General features: G+C 39.1%; 1 protein-coding gene across 2 annotated transcripts in view; it reads left to right on the top strand.

Annotated features, from left to right (window-relative positions):
* LOC116048371 (glutamate receptor ionotropic, kainate 1) overlaps positions 1–14564 on the top strand; it is a 41205-nt gene extending 26641 nt beyond the window's left edge. Inside the window, exons 5-16 of one of the 2 annotated variants that reach the window (XM_031297465.2) lie at positions 718–771; positions 1513–1686; positions 2560–2703; positions 8328–8435; positions 8976–9017; positions 9654–9767; positions 9853–10056; positions 10156–10379; positions 10976–11094; positions 11724–11941; positions 12471–12696; positions 13492–14564. In XM_031297465.2, the coding sequence (XP_031153325.1) occupies positions 718–771; positions 1513–1686; positions 2560–2703; positions 8328–8435; positions 8976–9017; positions 9654–9767; positions 9853–10056; positions 10156–10379; positions 10976–11094; positions 11724–11941; positions 12471–12696; positions 13492–13781 (1917 nt within the window). In that variant the 3' untranslated portion in view covers positions 13782–14564. The remainder of the gene's footprint in view (positions 1–717; positions 772–1512; positions 1687–2559; positions 2704–8327; positions 8436–8975; positions 9018–9653; positions 9768–9852; positions 10057–10155; positions 10380–10975; positions 11095–11723; positions 11942–12470; positions 12697–13491) is intronic. The other variant, XM_031297466.2, reaches the window with a different exon arrangement.
* The last annotated feature ends 1582 nt before the right edge of the window (positions 14565–16146 follow it).

Below are 16146 nucleotides of genomic sequence, written 5' to 3'. Positions count from 1 at the left end.
TGCAAACAATACAAAATGAGGCAATTCAGAAAATGGGTTAGATGTGTAATTTGCAAGAGTGTCTTGGTATAGATGCAGTGTAGTCTACGTGATGCACAGGTATATGCAGTATACCCACTAAGAAAGCTCCAGGAATTCCATATACCCACTTAAAATGCCCAATGACACGCAACAACATACTTGCATTATAATTTTGATATATTTTGAATTGTCATCTGTGTTTTTCTTCTTCATGTAGGATAAATAAAGGTATTTCCACCGTAAATTGGTGCATAAAAGTGTGTCAGAATGCAGGAAATGAAGGGTAACACTTTACAATAAGATACACAAAAAACAGGTAGTTAATGATTAGTTACTGTTTTTGAAAGAATAACGAATGATTAGTTACTGTTTTTTGAAAGAATAACTACCCTTCTGAAAAACAGTAACTAATCATTAACTACCTATTTTTTTGTGTACCTTATTGTAAAGTGTTACCAAATGAAGTTGTTGATGCTCAAAACTTCCCTGGGGGAGGACACCCAGACCCCCCACTATACAGTACAGTACGGTATGTACATACAGTATGTATATAAATACATATACAGTACAGTATACCCACAACAATACATTAGACTGCACCACTGTATAGATGTGGTTGGATAGGGAAGGAAAAGATGATGTATGCTGGCTGGAGAAGAACTAGATGTTTAGTCCTTCATTTCTCATCCTGTTTAGATCTTGTCCATGGGGATGATGACTGAGTATTACCACTTCTTCTTCACCACACTGGTAAGGAAAACTGCTATCTAAATGTTTACATCTCAAGAACATGCAAAGGTTGTTTTTTATTTAACCTAAGTGCACAGGAATTTGGACTCTCGGGATTCACTTTGAAACTGGATTGTAAAACCTGATGGATATGCAGGTTGGTAACATGCCACGTAATTACCCCGTTCTATTGTCTTAATCAAGTGTCCTTTCATCCTACTCACGCTTAGATGTGTGTATTCACCTAGAGATCCTGTTATGCAAAGATTATGCAGATGAACTTGCTGGATGTTTTCAGTGCCCTTGGCATAATTCCATGCCATTATACCGTATATTCTTCCACTGTTTTAATCAAGTGTCCATTCACCCTTGCTGAGTAACTCACATCTACTTTTTGGGTATTGCTAAGCAGAATCACATTCATTCTGCACTTGTTCTTATTCTTATTCTTTATTTTATAAAGGACAACACACATTAATTAACTAATTAATAATTTCTGTAAATGTGCCAGTGTTAGCCAGCCGGCTAATTTTCAACTGTAGTCCTTTGGCCAGATGATTTTAGACCAGAGCAACAGGAAGCAGCAAGACATTAGTACAGGTTAAACTATACAGACAGAAGTCAACAAGACACCACACAGACAGCTAGAGCACCAAATAAGCTTTCTCAGTAAACCATGCAGAGCTACAGGAAGCAGCAAGACATTAGCACAGTTCCACATCAACAGTATCCCCATTCACTGATGACGTTGCACTTCTACAGGACCTGTTCTCCCTCGACCTGGAGCCGTACCGCTACAGCGGGGTCAACATGACGGGGTTCAGACTGCTCAACATAGACAGCCCTCCGGTGGCCTCGGTGGTGGAGAGGTGGGCCATGGAGCGACTTCAGGCTCCCTCCAAAGCTGAGACTGGAATGATGGAGGGGATGATGACAGTGAGTTTAACCTTCCACCTTTCATTCCTCATGTTAAAGGTCTGTCAAGTGTCGGGGCTGTGTTTCTCAGTGGGGACACCCGTGTTAACAATGTCCGCTCTGATTGTATCGGGATTGTTTACATACTGTAAGCAACATGCTCTAAAGGTCGCTGAAGGCCCGTTAAATCTACATAAAGCTTTTCGCTTTTCAGCCGAGAAAAGTTGATTGAAAAAGAAATCAGTGAAAGCCAATTTGATTTCCACATTTTGTTTTCCTGATTGATTTGATTTTTTTATGTATGTGTTCAAACAAGTTAGGACAATTTCATTAGTAATTTAATCTCCCCAGTTCTTTTATGAAGGGGTAAAGGAATAAACATAATTTGCAAAACATCGCACAATCAGAGGAAAATAAATCAAACTGAACTCTAATCGAATTTTATTTACATAGTGCTAACTTTGCCTGTCAGACATGGGCCAAAAAAACTATACTCTTATATCAAATAAGGCCATTCTCAACATCCAGACATAATCACTGAGAGATTATATGTAAATATGTAAATGTGTAGCATATTTTGGAAAGCTACACAAGACCTTTACAAACAATTATTCTGAGCCCCTCATCGCCCACACTTGAGTCAGAATACAGTAATCCACCATGGTGGTTTCTGATTGTACACACAATCAGAAAGTTATTTTGAATGAAATTGCTCACCAAATTGGGCTCACTTTGGTCTGATTGCTTTCCATGTTAGTGAAACTAGTGCTGCCGTTTTTGGGGTATGCTTTGAGAAACCATACGCTGCTGTGCATGTGCATCCACAGTCCTGATGTGATAAGTGCATGGCACGATCCTCGCTGATGGATGCTAACGCCCACGCCTCTCTTTCAGACTGAAGCCGCTCTGATGTACGACGCTGTCTACATGGTGGCCGCTGCCTCGCAGCGCACCGCTCAGATCACTGTCAGCTCCCTTCAGTGCCACCGACACAAACCCTGGCGCTTTGGATCACGCTTCATGAACATGCTCAAAGAAGTGAGTATGGTTTATGAAAGTGTGACAGCCACCCCTCTTCCTCCATCCATTCATCCATCCATCCATCTGTTTCACAGCCTGCTGCCTCTATTTCGTTTCCCTGGCTGCAGGGGCAGAAACAATAGAGTTAGGCGATCAGATGTGATGTACGTGTGTAAGTGTGTGACATTTATCAGAAAGATTGTAATATACTAATAATCTAATAATTCTAATATACATAATACTCATTTTAAAATATATTTTTTTCAAAATTTCACTCCAGGTCCTCATTGATTAGTTTAAAGGATGCTATCGTAAGTGTATTATCTTGTGTAGATCTTAGGTTCAAGGTATTCAATTCTGCATGAACTATTGATCTGACAGCAGACGGAAGAGAAACACAATGAACACAAAAGCACATTGACTGTTTGAAAAACATGGAAAATATCTCAGTTTATTCGTGGAAGCGGACTTTCTCAGCTCTGCTAAGATATTTAAATTTAAATTGAATAGGCTCACTCATTATATTGCACTCTCCAATTAGATGTTTCTTTGACAAATGAGCTTTTAAATTGCAAGTGTGGACAGAATATTGAAGGACACAGGCCCAGAGAGCAGAGTGTGAATAAAAACACTTTTCAGCTATATACCCTCAACAGATTTTGTCTGTAATTAGACTTGTGATCAGCGTATTTACATTACCACACTGAAGTATAACATGAGCGTCTGTTCTGTTGGTGAATAACAGTGTCCTTTCCTACGTTCTGTCTTCTACTCCATAAACCTGACATCCTATATCTTGGCAAGCATTGTTTTTATTACAGTGCATTCATTCAGAAGGACAATACTGTTTTCTTTCCATATTTTGGCCCATTTACTACAAATCAGCAGTGGAAGAAGTATTCAGATCTTTACTTAAGTACTAAAAGTACTAATACCACACTCTAAAAATAAGTTACAAGTCAAAAGTCCTGCATTGAAAATGTTACTTAAGTAGAAGTGTGTAAGTATCATCAGGAAAGTGTAATTAAAGTGTTAAAAGTACTCAATGCAGAAACATCCTCACATTTTAGAAACTGTGTTAATTGACAGTTGTCAGTGACAGTGTGTTTAATGGTCTAATAATTTTAGCTGTACTTATTGTCGTCTTTATATTGTTGGGTAGTTTCATTTATAATAAAACATTTTATTTTATAAACTACATGTGTTTTGTGTGAAAAAACCTAATTTGTAAAGTAACTAAAGCTGTCAGATGAATGTAGTGGAGTAAAAAGTACAATATTTCTCTCTGAAATGTAGAATAAAATATAGAATTTTGACTTAAGTACAGTACTTGAATAAATATACTTAGTTACATTGCACCACTGCAAAATATCACAAATCATCTGTGCTTTACACTACCAGCCAATCTTTTCCAAAGCTTACCATATAGTTCTTCTGTTAGTCATCAGTGTAAAGGCTCAGAAAAAGCTCAGCAATGGACACCCAGGGAGGGTAGATCGTTAACACCAAGGAGGCTCAGAGGAGAATGAGGGGCAGGTGTGCACAGTGGTGTAGTCTAGATTTTGGTAGTGAGTATATTGTAATTTTTTGCCTCCCAGCATTAGACTCGCCCGTCCCAGAGCGACAACCCCATAGGTTTTTTGTAACGTTACCGCGTAAAGCATCTGCCTCATCTGCCTCATTTTTTGTAGTTTCTGTAACGTTAACGTCTGCTGCAGTGTCATCCGAAGCAGCAGTATAGCTTCAGGGGCAGGCTTACCAAATCACTGAAAGAGTGTAGTTTAAATTTGATTTCGTTTCATATATCTACTTTATTGATTCACATTTGTTAATTTCAAATTTGCGCAGAGAATAACTGCCAAGCAACTGTGTTGTTGTTCCTAGGCGACTCGCAACACAGACGGGGTGAATTTATGAACGTAAGTGTGAAAGTTCTCTCACAAAACAATCATCGTTACGTAACGGTATCATTGCATTTTTGTAAGTGGGTATACTGAAATCCTTGACCTTTCCTAGTGGGTATACTCCGTATACCTGCGTATCACGTAGACTACACTACTGCGGTGTGCAACTGGGGAACGGTGGGAAGAGCTGAGGACAACTGCTGGAGGGTGAAATAATAACAAGGTCTGAAATGACAGGAGAGGTTAGTGGCAGCCAAACAGGGGACTTATTGAAAGTGATGATATTAACTGGTAGAAACCATGACAGTTTGTGTCCATTCATTTATTACTGCATCAAGATCAACTTACAAGACTTGTTTTCTATCTAGGCACAGTGAACATCTTGTCTGTCCTTATCTCTATCGGTTATAATTGGGTGGTAATTCTGTTGAGAGGTAGCATATCTGCTAAGTCTGCTAAGTTTTTTACCCATGAGAGTGAATTTTTTGTGAAAGAGCACAGACTTTGTTTGCGGTGTTCCTGAGAGTATTGTCAGGAGGGATCATACTCTCCAGCAGTGGAGTGTCTGCTCTCAAACGTTTTTTTGCACTAGAGCTGAGAGTGAGTGGTGTGTTGGTTCTGCTTGACTGGACCATTTGTGAATTTTCTCATATTTGTGTATTAATTATATAATGATTTCCCATGATCCTTCTCACTAGTTCTGCAACAGTGTGGTTGACAGGTATGACTGATTTGAAAGGTCTGCACTGCATTACCACCCAATAGATAACTTTGACAACGATCAAATCAGACATGATGTTCACTGTGGTGAATCCCTTCCAGCAGGTCTCTGCGAGTGGCAGCCTGGATGCTGGGAAATACATTCAGAAACACTGTGGTACGATTTGGGAAATGATCAGCAGTAGTACAGAATTTAGGTGGTTAAAACATGCAAAATACTGATATGATCCTTTAAGATGGTTTAGTTTAGTTTAGTTTATTTGCACAAAGATATAAAGTACATACAATAGATTTTAAAAACAAGCTATTTCAGTGCAGGAGAGGAAAGAAACCTAAAAGGCTTATTCAGAGTCCTCCCCTTATACAAAATAAATTTAGAAGAAGAAAAAAACACAACTAAAACATGATAATTCCTCTACAAAAAATAAAAAGTAAGACAAGCAATGAAACAAACGAACAAACAGGTAAACATAACACACAAAATGTATATCTATGTATACAATGAAAATTAAATTAGAAACTTCTCTAACTGTGACCTAAAGGCTGGCAAAGAATTGTATTTTATAACTGCGTTATCTGAAGTGTCCGAGCAAGACACTGAATCCTCACCCTGCACTCTGCTCTCACGGAGGAGGGAGGGCTAAAGACAATTTCCCCTGCAGTAATCAACCCTGTATCACATATTTAATACTACAAGATAAGTTTTGCAGAGAAAGTTATATGAAGAACTCACAGCTCAAGGGAATAAGGCTGAGCTTTGTGCACTTGGACTATTTTCCGAAATGTACCAGTGATTTGTTGGTGAGGCTGGTGTATAGAGGCCTGCGGGAGGAATGCGAAAAAGCAAATGAGTTTTTCTCACAATGTTGCTGCTGATGGTCTGTCCAATGTATTCACGGATAATCACTTTTTATCATCTGGATTCTCCAATCCAAGAAGATCCATGTCATCACTACATGTACAGTAATAACACCAACACATGGTCGACACAGACACTTTTGATTGGTGGGGATTAAAAAGAGACTTAATGACATGAATAAATCTGGACAAACAGGTCAAGTAGGTCTCACAGATATGTGCAATAAGACTGTGTGAAGCGGTCTAATGAAAGAGCAACTTCATCAAATGATACCGTGTAACCTTCTATAGATGCGAAGGATCTTTGCATTAGAAACGGATATCAGAACTTAATGAAGGGGATAGCGTTCCTCGGGATGGCATCAAGTTTGATCTTTAATCTTACGTTTGTGTGTGTGCGTTGCCACGTCCCACACTCAGTAAAATGCAGATCTCTTGTTTTAGAGCCAACATTTTTTATTTTTATTTAAATCATAATGTAAAGCTTGTGAAGCAGTACAGCACTTTAGAATAAGGTTAGATTAATTTCACTCTCAGTGGCGTTTTGTTTGTTGCTTATTGTATAATTGTATAATCTTGACAAATGGCTCAAGATACATTTGTTTTGGTTCCAGTAGATTGAATCAAATTATGTTCAGTTATAAACTGACTGATGCAAGTTTCTGTTTAAAGGCTGAAAGAACAAGATGATGAAACATAAAGGCTCAGAGGTGTTCGGCATCTCTTAATACACCTGTAATTAATTTCTAACAAAAACATCCTCAAGACTGAGCCACATAATATGTGTATATCAACACACTGGAGTATTTTTTAGAATCTAATGCATGGTGTACAGTAGCATGACACTAAATTAGTTACCCAGATTGTTAGATTATATATTACAATTCCTTATAGCGACGGACAGTTCACCCAAAGACCCAATAAAACCTTTCCCTCTTAGCTCAAAAGTCATTTATTCATTCAAAAAGTTTTGTTAGGATTTGTGGTGGTTTGGCATTTTGCCAGTAGGCTACCATGTGCTCAGTGGCATTTGGTTTGTGTCAGTCCAAGTGCCACCAATAATTTCTCGATCTGAGAGCACACACTGACAGGGAGCTTCCCTACTCTGAGCTTCAACACAAGTCCTTTCAAGATAAACAAGTCACGCAGCTCTTCTCCCATATACCGACTTTATTTCCCAGACGTATTTGGCTATTATTATCGGCTTCTGTTCACTGGAAAAACTTAACGGCTATGTCCGTTTTCAAACATAACTTATTACTGTTACGCTTACTCACAATAATTCACAGGCCTTGTTGTAATCAGTGCTCTCTGAGAACTACTTTCTCCTTAAGAACACCAACCAACTGTCTTATGTTTGTGCAGAACGAATACAGTTCACAACAAGTTGTATGGTTAGTCAGTTTTCCAGTGATAAGATGCAAATGAGAGGAGCAGCAGCATGTTTTTGTTTTCATCAATGTGTGATTAGATTATTTCTCAGTTAGATGTGATGCAACAGTCTCAACTAGGAATGTGGCTGTGGTTTAAGTCTTGGATCGAGCCTCACCACATGACGATTTTGTGTTATGGAGTGAACTTCTCCTTTAATTCTATTTTCATTACACTTTGATTCGCAGCCAGAAAGAAATTGAAATTATGAAATGTCATTGGCTGAACATGGCGAGTTTACAGTAGGTCACTGGGTGTACTGATTTGTAGATATGCCGTCTTCCCTTAAAGTAACTGGCTTCTCAGCTTCCTCCGTCAGTGCAAAATTGAGATGCAGCTCATTTCTCTGAGCCCTCTGTAACAGAGATTTAACGTGACTGTTATTCAGCTGAGCTCACTTCATTATCAACTGCATTCAAATATCTCTGAACTCTGCTGCCCACCCGCTGCTCTTTACTCAGACAGAGGCCATGCCTGCCTGCTCCATTCACATCACTGTCCACCATGTTATATACTCAGAGATATTTCCATTAAGGATCCAGCCAGTGCAAAAAAGCCCATTAAGATGCAGTACGCCTTTGTCAGTGTTCTTTGCTTAATGTAGCACTCATCAATTATTAATTTTTTAAGAACTGTTTTCATTTTTTCCAGGCTTCTGCTTGACTGGATTTATGACATTAAAAACTGAGGGATTCATTGGTTTTGTTTTCTGCGCTCTCTTTGCCACAGGCACAATGGAACGGCTTGACGGGACAAATAGTAATAAACAAGACAGACGGCCTGCGGAAAGAATTTGATTTAGATGTCATCAGCCTAAAGGAAGATGGCTTGGAGAAGGTATCTGACTAACTATCTGACCCGTGTCTCTTTACTGTCAGTACATTCATAGAAGGGCTGAAAGGAAGTAGGACAAATATAGACAAACCACTGCTACTCACTGTAACCTCTTTTTTTTCTAAAATTGCAGAAAGATGACTTGTCTGCAAAACAATATAAAGTACCTTGAAATCTGGTGCACTAAATCTGGTGCACGAACTGTTTTGACACATAGCTCGTGCGAATAATTGTAGCTGTCATTTTAAAGTCAAAAGTTTGTGTATGTTCCGTTAATCACATTGGCAATGCTTCTCTCAATGTTGGCAGGTCATTAACAGGCCTGTTACCTGTTAATGACAGATCTCTTCACGACAAAGAAATTACATTTAAGTTAACACAGTTGGAAGTATGTATATAGATTAAAACATCATGAGAGCTGTAACCAGAGAAGCTTTTATTTTCTTATTATTTTTCTTTTTTAATCCAAAATTCACAGTCATTGTTCATTGTGAGTTTAAGGGCACTGTGATTAAAATGCTTTCTCTTTATTATTTCTGCAAGACAATCACGGGCAACAACCGCCTGAATAAAGTATGGAAAAAGGTCTGTACTTTAGCTGCCCTGGTAGCCTAAAGGAATATTGACATGGTTTATTCTACCTGCTGCCCTTTGTGATGTCTCCCCTTTTTCACAAAACAAAAAGTTGTAGGTACTGGTGGAAAGAAATGTTATACATTTCTGCACTAGACATGGCATTTAAAGTTGTTTTGGTTACACTTTACTTGAAGGTATCTACATAAGAGTGACATGACACTGTCATGAACGTATCATAAACATTATAAACAAGTCATAAACGTTTATGACATAACGCTTAGTTAGTGTCATTCGGTTTTTGTCATGACAAGTTATGGTTATGGTTAGAGTTAGGGTTCATATGTCATGACAGTGTCATGTGTTCATGACAGTGTCATGTCACTCTTATGTAGATACCTTTAAGTAAAGTGTGTTTTTTTTAATATTGCAATTTATATTTCCTTCCTTTTCCTTTTTTCCCTCCCCCACTCTCATCTCTGTTTGTTCTTCCACAGTAATATTTCTGCTTCACTGTACTTGTTTCTTTTCCCTTCTTTGCATTCCTTACCATGATCATGTGAAGGTGACTCGGGCAACTATGGATCTTTGAAGTCCAGTCAGTGTGGTTATTTGGATAATATTATTATTATATTTCATTCTTTACAGATTGGTGTGTGGAACTCCCAAACAGGCCTTAATTTAACCGAAAGCAACAAGGACTTATCCACTAATGTGACCGACTCAATGGCCAACCGCACCCTTATTGTCACAACTATTCTGGTATGACTCAAAGCACTTATACAGCAGCATTGGATCAGAAATGTCTTGATGAAATTAATTAAGTCTGTTATGCGCCTTATTCCAGGAAAATCCTTATGTCATGTATAAGAAATCTGATAAGCCCCTGTATGGAAATGATCGCTTTGAGGGCTACTGCCTAGACCTGCTCAAAGAGCTCTCCAACATTTTGGGATTCTCCTATGAGGTAAAGCTGGTTACTGATGGCAAATATGGAGCTCAGAATGACAAGGGAGAGTGGAACGGCATGGTGCGAGAACTCATTGACCATGTGAGTACCAATCAATATTATGTGAGAGATTATCGGAGGGATCAGCAGTATCATCTGTTTTTGACTGTGGCCCTGCTTGATGTTTTTGTTCTATACCAGGTGGCCGACCTCGCCGTGGCCCCTCTTACTATCACATATGTAAGGGAAAAGGTGATAGATTTCTCCAAGCCCTTCATGACGCTAGGGATCAGCATCCTCTACCACAAACCCAACGGCACCAATCCAGGGGTGTTCTCCTTCCTCAACCCACTGTCTCCTGATATCTGGATGTATGTGCTACTGGCATGTCTCGGTGTCAGCTGTGTGCTGTTTGTTATTGCCAGGTAAAAGCATAAAGCAAATTCTAAGAAATGGGACCAAAGAATTAGTGTGTGTAAAAAAAAAAAAAAAAAAAAAAAAAATCCTTTTCTATAGCTTCAGCTAGAATTAACTTTATATGTTCATTATGGTTGGCCGTTATGTGGCTAAAGTTAATATTTCACGTTCACAGCATAGAATTGGTTAACAGTTGCCTTATCATTTTAAAGTATGTTGATGACACTATCAGTTACATTTTGTTGCGTTTTCAGGAAGATGAATACCTCCTCCTCGGCAGACATTCTGACTGCCACTCAGATTGGTTTCTCGTGCGCACGATGATGGAAAAAAAAATCCCTACGTCCCTTTAGGGGCTCCGTCATTAACGTCATGTATGCAATAGGCCATTTGCATTTAGCAGTAGTCATGCATTTATTTCGGCTGCGACAAGGACATAAGATTGATTGCACACTGCTGCAGTAACCTTGGTCAGAATTGAGTCAGAATGACTTTTGCCTGTTTGCATTATGATATTAACATGAGTTTGAATATGGTGTTATGTTGTCATCATTGTATTTTATTTACCATTTTTAATTGTGACTATTTCATTCTTCGCCTTCAGGTTCACTCCCTATGAGTGGTACAACCCTCACCCCTGCAACCCAGACTCAGATGTGGTTGAAAACAACTTCACTCTAATAAATAGTGTGTGGTTTGGAGTTGGAGCACTTATGCAGCAAGGTATACTTACTGATTTTATTATAATTATAATTGAATAATGTTATCATGCTGTTCTCATACCTGGCAGAATGTTCCATTTGGTGGAGCACCTTTAACCATCATCTTCATACATAGAATAATGTTTGTGGTGTGCCTGGAAAAAAAATAAGGTAGTTAGTGTCATGGCTATTTTTGTTACATAATGTATCGTCACTGTCTCATAGGGCTGGGCAATATATCGATATCATATTGATATCGTGATATGAGACTAGATATCGTCTTAGATTTTGGATATCGTAATATCATAAGTGGCTTAAGTGTAGTGTTTTCCTGGTTTTAAAGGCTGCATTACAGTAAAGTCATGTCATTTTCTGTTACCAGACTGTTCTAGCTCTTCTATTATTTTTTTTACCTTTACCCACTTAGTCATTATATCTACATTACTGAAGATTATTTATCTAAAATCTCATTGTGAAGATATTTTGTTAAAGCACCAATTGTCAACCCTATAATATCGCCACAATATCGACATCGAGGTATTAGGACAAGAATATTGCGATATCTGATTTTCTCCATATCGCCCAGCCCTACTGTCTCATTATGTATTTGTTTGTAGAATGTATAATATACCTTGAGTTGTTCTCTTACAGGATCCGAACTGATGCCTAAGGCCCTCTCTACGAGGATAGTCGGTGGAATATGGTGGTTCTTTACATTGATCATAATCTCCTCATACACTGCTAACTTGGCTGCCTTCCTCACTGTGGAGAGAATGGACTCACCAATCGACTCTGCAGATGACTTGGCCAAACAAACCAAAATAGAGTACGGTGCTGTAAGAGACGGCTCCACCATGACCTTTTTTAAGGTAATCTTCTTTCCCCTTTACAGTAGTTGGGAAAGTAACCATACAACAATGAGGGGAGGGATGCAAACAAGAATACCACTTTTGAATTAGATAAACCTGACAAGTGTTACCCTTGAGTCATCAGTCCTTAGTCATTACAGTACCATGACATGTGCTGTCTGATGGGTTGGTGAAAAAGAGTAGAGTTAAAGGTTAGTATCTTAGAAACTTCCTTATACACGCAGATTAATGAAAGCCAGTGGCCAATTTTTTCTATAAAGATTTCAAGGTTTTATTGTTTTGTCTGTAGAGCAACAATGAGTTTATCTGAATGTACAAAGAAAATTGAATGAACTTGGGCAGATTTGTACACTCTTGTCACATCCTGTCTCCTGCCATGCATCAGGATGATTGCTCCAGTCAGCAGATAGTCTTCTAATACTGTCAACCACTGACCATGTATCAACATTATCTGTTTTGTTGTTTGCTGTGTTGACCATCAAGATGCGTTGTTTTAAAAGGTCCATAAATCCTGATTCTGATTCAACAGAAATCTAAGATCTCAACTTACGAGAAAATGTGGGCATTCATGAGCAGCAGGAAAAACACAGCTTTGGTGAAAAACAACCGGGAGGGGATTCAGAGGGTTCTAACCACGGACTACGCTCTCCTGATGGAATCGACCAGCATCGAGTACATCAGCCAGCGTAACTGCAACCTCACACAGATTGGAGGCTTGATAGATTCAAAGGGCTATGGAGTGGGAACCCCGATTGGTAAGAGAGATGAGTAACAAACTACACAGTAACAATGATAACCAATAAATACTCCCTACAAAACAAACACCGAAAGTAATGACACTGGTAATGGCAGAAATAATAACTAATAAATGTTTATGACACGTTCATGATAGAGGATGGATCCCAGGTTCGGACAGATATTTAGAAATGATGTTCGGGTTCGGGTCGGGCTCGGTCACATCAGTGCGATAAGCCATTGAACATTTTTAAAACAGCTTATCATGTAGGTAGCCAATGGGCCTATTTCACTTGATGCAAAGGTTAGTTTTTTTTAAATTAAAATAAATTTAAAATATTACCCTAACATCCGTCTTCCTGTTTGTGTAAATTTGTTTATGTAGCTGTGACAACAAAACACGTGCATATTAGGCTACACGTGGCAGCGCAACGATGGAAGACGTTAAAAAGAAGTTGGTCTCAGGAGATTAACGTGCGCTTGTTGCCCCGTGTGCGCTGATGCGCTCATCTGTTGACATTTCCGAAAGCCTTCATACAGCTGCTTAATAAAAGCTTTCCACACAAACAAACGTACATGTGTCATTAGTATGAGGGAAAAAAAATGTGATTTTAACTGTGTCGGGCTCGGACATAAATATCTTAAAGCCTGTCGGGCTCGGGTCGGGTTCGGTTATTGCTCTGTCGGACGCGGGCCGGGCTCGGACAGAAAAACGCGGCCCGATCCGCACTCTAGTTCATGAGTGTCATGTCACTCTTATGTAATTGGATACCTTCAAGTAAAGTGTAACCTAATGTTTTTTTATCATGCTGCAGGCTCCCCTTACAGAGACAAGATCACCATCGCCATCTTGCAGCTTCAGGAGGAAGGGAAGCTGCACATGATGAAGGAGAAATGGTGGCGAGGGAATGGCTGCCCAGAGGAGGACAGCAAAGAGGCCAGTGCTCTGGGTGTGGAGAACATAGGGGGAATCTTTATTGTGCTAGCAGCTGGACTAGTCCTCTCAGTTTTTGTAGCAATTGGAGAGTTTATTTACAAATCCAGAAAGAACTTGGACATTGAGGAGGTGAGTGTTGGTCAGTGCGAATGGCACAACAAGTATTAACACACTAGGGGACTTTATCGAAGACTGTTACGAACCCTACTACACATTTGCGTTGTTATTGTTGTCTTCAGAGGACTACAGTAATCACTGGGCCAACAAAAATCTGTAAAGTCTGAATGTGTTGAACTGCATTGTTACAATCAAAACAGAAGTACTTTTTAATGCAGATTTTAGTGTTTTCAGTAGTTTTGACGTAGAGCACATGGATGTTTTAGTCTTCATTGGAAGAATACATTTGAAACCCTTTTTATGATGACAGATGGTTGTTTACTTCTGACATTGTGACACATGACCATCTTGGCCTTGCTGTTTTTTTTGCAAAAAAACTAACATTGTTTTGTGTGAAAAAAGAATTGTCATGCCATGTGGGTAAGTAATGCTGTGATGATGATAAGTGTTCTCTTTTGAGTCATGTTTGCCATGTTCATTTCAACAACTGCAGTAGGTTTGAAAGTATTCTGTTATAAAATGTTTGCAATTTTCATATTTATAGCACACAGAAACTTTGACATAACAGTACTTATTCTTACCACTTTTGTATGTACTCATGTATTTCAAAAAAATCTTGATTTATTTAATGACGGTTGTTTCCACTTTGTTTATGAATGAGTGTTCCTACAAAATGTTATTTAAGTTGCTTGACACTCAGGCCATCAGTTGCTTACGGTCTATACTTTTTTTGTTTTTTATGAAGTTCATAAACATGCATGTATATGTTTCGTCATGTTGGAATTGTTTCAGAATGACTAAAGTTATGTGAGAACATTACATCCTTTAACCTTTTATTCTGGTTGTTTTGGTTTTAATTGCTCCCTTTCTCTGCATGCACAGCCTTTTCCTTTACTGGATTTCTTTCATGAAACGTTTGGGTCAAGAAGATCTGAGGTCTTGTTGTGTGAGATTGTTGTTTTACTTTTCAATTCTCTTTCAATCATTTGTTTTGGCCATTCCTGGAGAACAATTTTAATGAGACACTTCAGAGAACAGAGGTTATGAGTTAAGTAACCTCAGCTTTGCTTATTATTGTTGGCCTGCACTATAGAAAACCTAGCCTGGATGCCAGCCGAACTTAGCTCCGCCCACAACATTTGAGGTCGGGAAGTTCGGTCTGGACTTGATCCTTTGTTGAGCAACTATGCTCGAACCAGAGCTGTTCGGACCAATCAAATTGTCAGGGCGGGCTTTATACGATGATGGACAGATGATCAACTGTAACGTAATCAACCACGTCACCAAAGAGCGCTTGGGTTGAATTCGTTTACAACAAAGATGGCTGCCCCTGGATAATTGAGATGTGTAGATTCCGCCATCGCGTCTGTTATAGAAGATATCGACAGCGCATTCATTTTAAAAGAGGAACAGAGAACCGCGATCACGTATGTATACACATTGCCTCTGCTCTGTTGAAGCCTGCCTTTGACTTGCAGCTTCTGTGACATCTGTCTCCATTGCTCTGATTGGTTGTAGGTCTATCCGTTGCTCTGATTGGTTGTAGGTCTATCCAATTGAGTGCAGAGGCATTTTCTTTCCTGGTTCGGTTGAAACACGCCCCATAATCACAGCCCTATGGAGCGGTATCAGACTCATATTCTGACTAGAATCTGAGTATGACCACGTCAGGCTATAGAAATCCTACTTTATTACACATACTATTGTGTATGTTTACATACTACACTGTATATCACCAAGGTCTTATTTTTGGCATGCATATATGTTGCTTGCAAGTACTTTACCAATGAACCAACTATTAAGCATTTGCAAATCATCCATTCACTATTGGTGTAAAGCAGCGCATCTAGTCGTGCGTTTAAAACCGCTAGTTAAAATGGTTTGGACCGAATGTAAAGCAAGCAATCCTAGAGCAGTTAAGATATAAAGGTCTCTGGATTTAATATCAAAGTGGGTGGTCACTTGAGTCATCACAATGGCTGATGACACATGCCACTGGCTCAGCAGTAGCTTCAGCATCCCTGAATCACCTTTCTCTTTGTCTGCTCTGATCAGACCCATAGTCACCTCACTCAGGCTTAGGCTGGTAAATAACATCCTCATTATGCAGTGGATTACAAACACATATTAAACACTCCTGGTTTAAAAGTGTACAGGCATTGTCACACAGATTAGAAAATCCTGCAGACGTAATGAAATTCTTCTTCCCCAAATCTGACAGGTAATACGGAGTGTTGCCTGTTTTGTCTCTGCATTATAGGATTTGCGTCGCATTCAGGACGATGTGACAGAATTTCAGGTTTGAAATACTTTTTCCTGTGACTAAGGGCAGTTGAGTGGGATTCATGAACAACAATTAGGATTGATCGGTGATTATGAATATTCCGGCGATGATTTTTGACAGATTTCTTGCGTT

This window comes from Sander lucioperca, chromosome 5 (assembly GCF_008315115.2).
Source record: "Sander lucioperca isolate FBNREF2018 chromosome 5, SLUC_FBN_1.2, whole genome shotgun sequence".
NCBI classification, from domain to species: Eukaryota; Metazoa; Chordata; class Actinopteri; order Perciformes; family Percidae; genus Sander; species Sander lucioperca.
The sequence above is the reverse complement of the archived record's forward strand: the minus strand, read 5'-3'. Positions and strand labels throughout refer to the sequence as shown.